The 2,792-nt window shown below is 34.3% G+C and overlaps 1 protein-coding gene across 1 annotated transcript; it reads left to right on the top strand.

Annotated features, from left to right (window-relative positions):
• The first annotated feature begins 542 nt into the window (after nucleotides 1-542).
• LOC136798027 (protein FraH-like) lies at nucleotides 543-1,740 on the top strand. Its single transcript, XM_067054619.1, has 3 exons — nucleotides 543-767; nucleotides 1,182-1,225; nucleotides 1,629-1,740. Exons 1-3 carry the CDS (start codon nucleotides 543-545, stop codon nucleotides 1,738-1,740), a joined length of 381 nt encoding a protein of 126 aa, XP_066910720.1.
• Nucleotides 1,741-2,792: the final 1,052 nt, after the last annotated feature.

Raw genomic sequence — 2,792 nt, 5'->3', positions numbered from 1 at the left:
AACACAATATTTCTATATTTTGCTCTACTTTTTAGATAAACAATTCAAAATAAATAATGGAAAATGCTGTAGTTGTACATATAGACTATAGAAACAATGTTGATGATGTGACGTCCTGTTGGTGGTGGTGGTTGTTCCTGTTTGTGCTGTGTTTGGTGGTATGTTTTGTTGTGTTATGTTTTGTTGTGTTTTGTTTTTTTTCCTGATTGTTGAAATGTTGGTATTTGTTGTTGGTATTTGTTATTTATTTTATAGGTTATGTCTTAGACACTTTTTAAAGTATATTTTTCAATAGTTTTGTATGTTTTGTAAATATCTATATAGGAAGAACTCTAAAGTCATCTGAAATTGATGTTTTCAAGTTTTCTATTTGACAAAAAAACCACGCTCTCAGCCAAAAGGCTTAGTAAAATGTAGAGAAAACGAAAGTGAAAGTGATCACGTGATTTTCTTCTAACTCCTGTATTTCTATATTATTTTTATTTTACAGATAATTAATAAAAACTACATACCATGCTGTGTACATTACAGGCCACCTAAATATGTCTGATCCTGTGGTCTTGTTTATTCCTCCTGCTCCTCGTTTCCTTCCTCCTGTTCCTGATGCTCTGCCTCCCGTTCCTGCTGTTGTTCCTGCTGTTGTCCTGCCTGATATTCTTCTAGATGTTCCTGCTTTTCTTCCTCCTCCTATTCCTGATGTTGTTCCTGTTCCTGATGTTGTTCCTGTTGTCGTTCCTGTTGTTGTTCCAGTTGTTGATAATGAAAATGTGCAATTTCGTCCTCCTTCCTCTCCTTGTAAGTGTCCTGATTGTCTTTGTAACTTTTTAATTGTTTTAGTTAGTGTTGTGATTTTGATTGGTCTTTTTTTCAGCAGTACTTCATTTTTCGTAACTGTTTCTTTATGTAGTGTTTTGTAATTGTACAGTTTATTTATGTCATATTTAATGTATGTTAAATCTTTATTTTTAACTGTAAATAGCTTAGTTTTTTATTTCATATGCATTCTTTTATCAGATTTTATAGACTTTACGTAAAAACGAAAACGAAAGTGAAATAATTCAATGTCAAAAAATGGCCTATCAGTGAAAAGACTTATTAAATTTTAGAATGGTCACGTGACCTTTTTTAATCACGTGACCTCTTTTGAACACTGTTTTTTTCTCCTTTTTCTTACTTTCTAGATCTTTCGACAAACAACAACAACACGAACAAAACCTCCTGTTAGGTAGTTTAAGCTGAGTTCAATTCTCAGCCAGGGGAAATGCTAAGTGCACTCGTTTATCAATGAAAGGACAAAGACAACATATTTAAAGGTATTTTTTCGAGATTGAAACGTCAAAAAATGGGCTCTCAGCCAAAAGACTTAGTAATTTTTAGAATGGTCACGTGACTATTTTGGTCACGTGACTTGTTAAGACACTGTAAAATGCCTCTTTTTGTATAAAAATTTTGTATAAAAGTCTTTTCATGTTTAAGGATGAGGCACGGTAGTCAATGATATTCCACCTTTCGACAGGGTTGCATGTGACAAGATTGGTCAGGTGAAAAGGAAAAGGATTCAACAGACGACCGACATCGAAAAAAAAACACAAGCCCTGTCCACTCCTCACCATATGATATTCTCCTAGATTCTCCATAGAAGAAATCAAGCCAATGCCCAAATCACCACAGCGTTCACCACCACCACCATCACTGATGCCACCTACCACACACAACATCACTATAGCAGCTACCTTATGATTGTGTGCAGTTAACACAATACAAATGCTGGTGCAATTTCCACAGCCACCAACATTAATGCAGCCACCACCACATCAACAATATCTTAACCTTCCCGTGAAGCCAAAGCCTGCAGAACCTCATCTTTTCATGCCGCCAAAACCAATGCAAAATTTTATCATCCATCCATCTGAACAAGGACCATCACCAACAGAACAAAAAGAAAAACCAATTTCTTTGCCAAAGTCCACCTACTATCTCTACCTGTCTAAAAGCAAAGATCCAGAAACAGCAAAGGCTCGGAAACCCTACTCTTCCAGGAAATGCAACAAGTGACGGCAGGACATGACCGCTATTATGGTTACAAATATTGTCCTGATGAGCCTGGCTGGGGCCTTGTCACGTGAGCAGTGGGAGGAGAATGTGAAGAAACTTATGAAAAAGAAAAAACAATCAAAGCAAGCCTAAATGTAGAAAAATGGTCCAGTCAAGCTAAAATGTAAAACAATTGGCGTGATTATTTTTCTTTTCAATAAGTTTTTTCAAAACGTTAGGAATCTTATCTTATCGAAATCGAAAGTGGTTTGAAAAGTTTATCCTTTTGTTGATTTTGCATTCTTATGTTGATAGTGATGTATATTTAGTTAGGGTACTTTATCTTTAACTTTATAAATGTACATAGTTTCAGCTTTTATTTTGGGCATAGTCCAAATCGAAAGTGGACTGCAAACTGTTAAAAAATGTGCTCTCAGTGAAAAGACTAAATTTTTAATCTCTTGAAAACGAAAGTGATCACGTGACCTATTTAAAGAAGAACATTTCCTTCTTTTGTTTAACATTCTTATGCATTATCATTCTTTTGTTTTACCATTCTTATGTTCGTAGTATATAGTACATAGATATATCTAACTAGGATATTTTATCTTGAGATTTTTATGTACATAACTTAGCTTGTACATGGTTTATGAAAAACATGAAAAATGTCCTTTCTGTTCTTTTCTTCACCCTCAAAAAATGACCTCTCATTCAAAAGACTTAATTAAGTAATTAAGTAAGTAAGTAATAAGTAACTT

The sequence above is a fragment of the Clytia hemisphaerica genome, unplaced genomic scaffold (assembly GCF_902728285.1).
Source record: "Clytia hemisphaerica strain Z4C2 unplaced genomic scaffold, Clytia hemisphaerica genome assembly, whole genome shotgun sequence".
In the NCBI taxonomy this organism is placed as follows: Eukaryota; Metazoa; Cnidaria; class Hydrozoa; order Leptothecata; family Clytiidae; genus Clytia; species Clytia hemisphaerica.
Note: the sequence above shows the minus strand (reverse complement) of the source record. Positions and strands in the feature narration are given on the sequence as shown.

Coding starts and splice junctions, on each gene's coding strand:
- LOC136798027 (XM_067054619.1), top strand. CDS start 543: ATGTCTGATCCTGTGGTCTTGTTTATTCCTCCTGCTCCTCGTTTCCTT. Junction 768..1,181: donor CAGTTGTTGATAATGAAAAT/GTGCAATTTCGT, acceptor CTTACTTTCTAG/ATCTTTCGACAAACAACAAC. Junction 1,226..1,628: donor CGAACAAAACCTCCTGTTAG/GTAGTTTAAGCT, acceptor ATATTCTCCTAG/ATTCTCCATAGAAGAAATCA.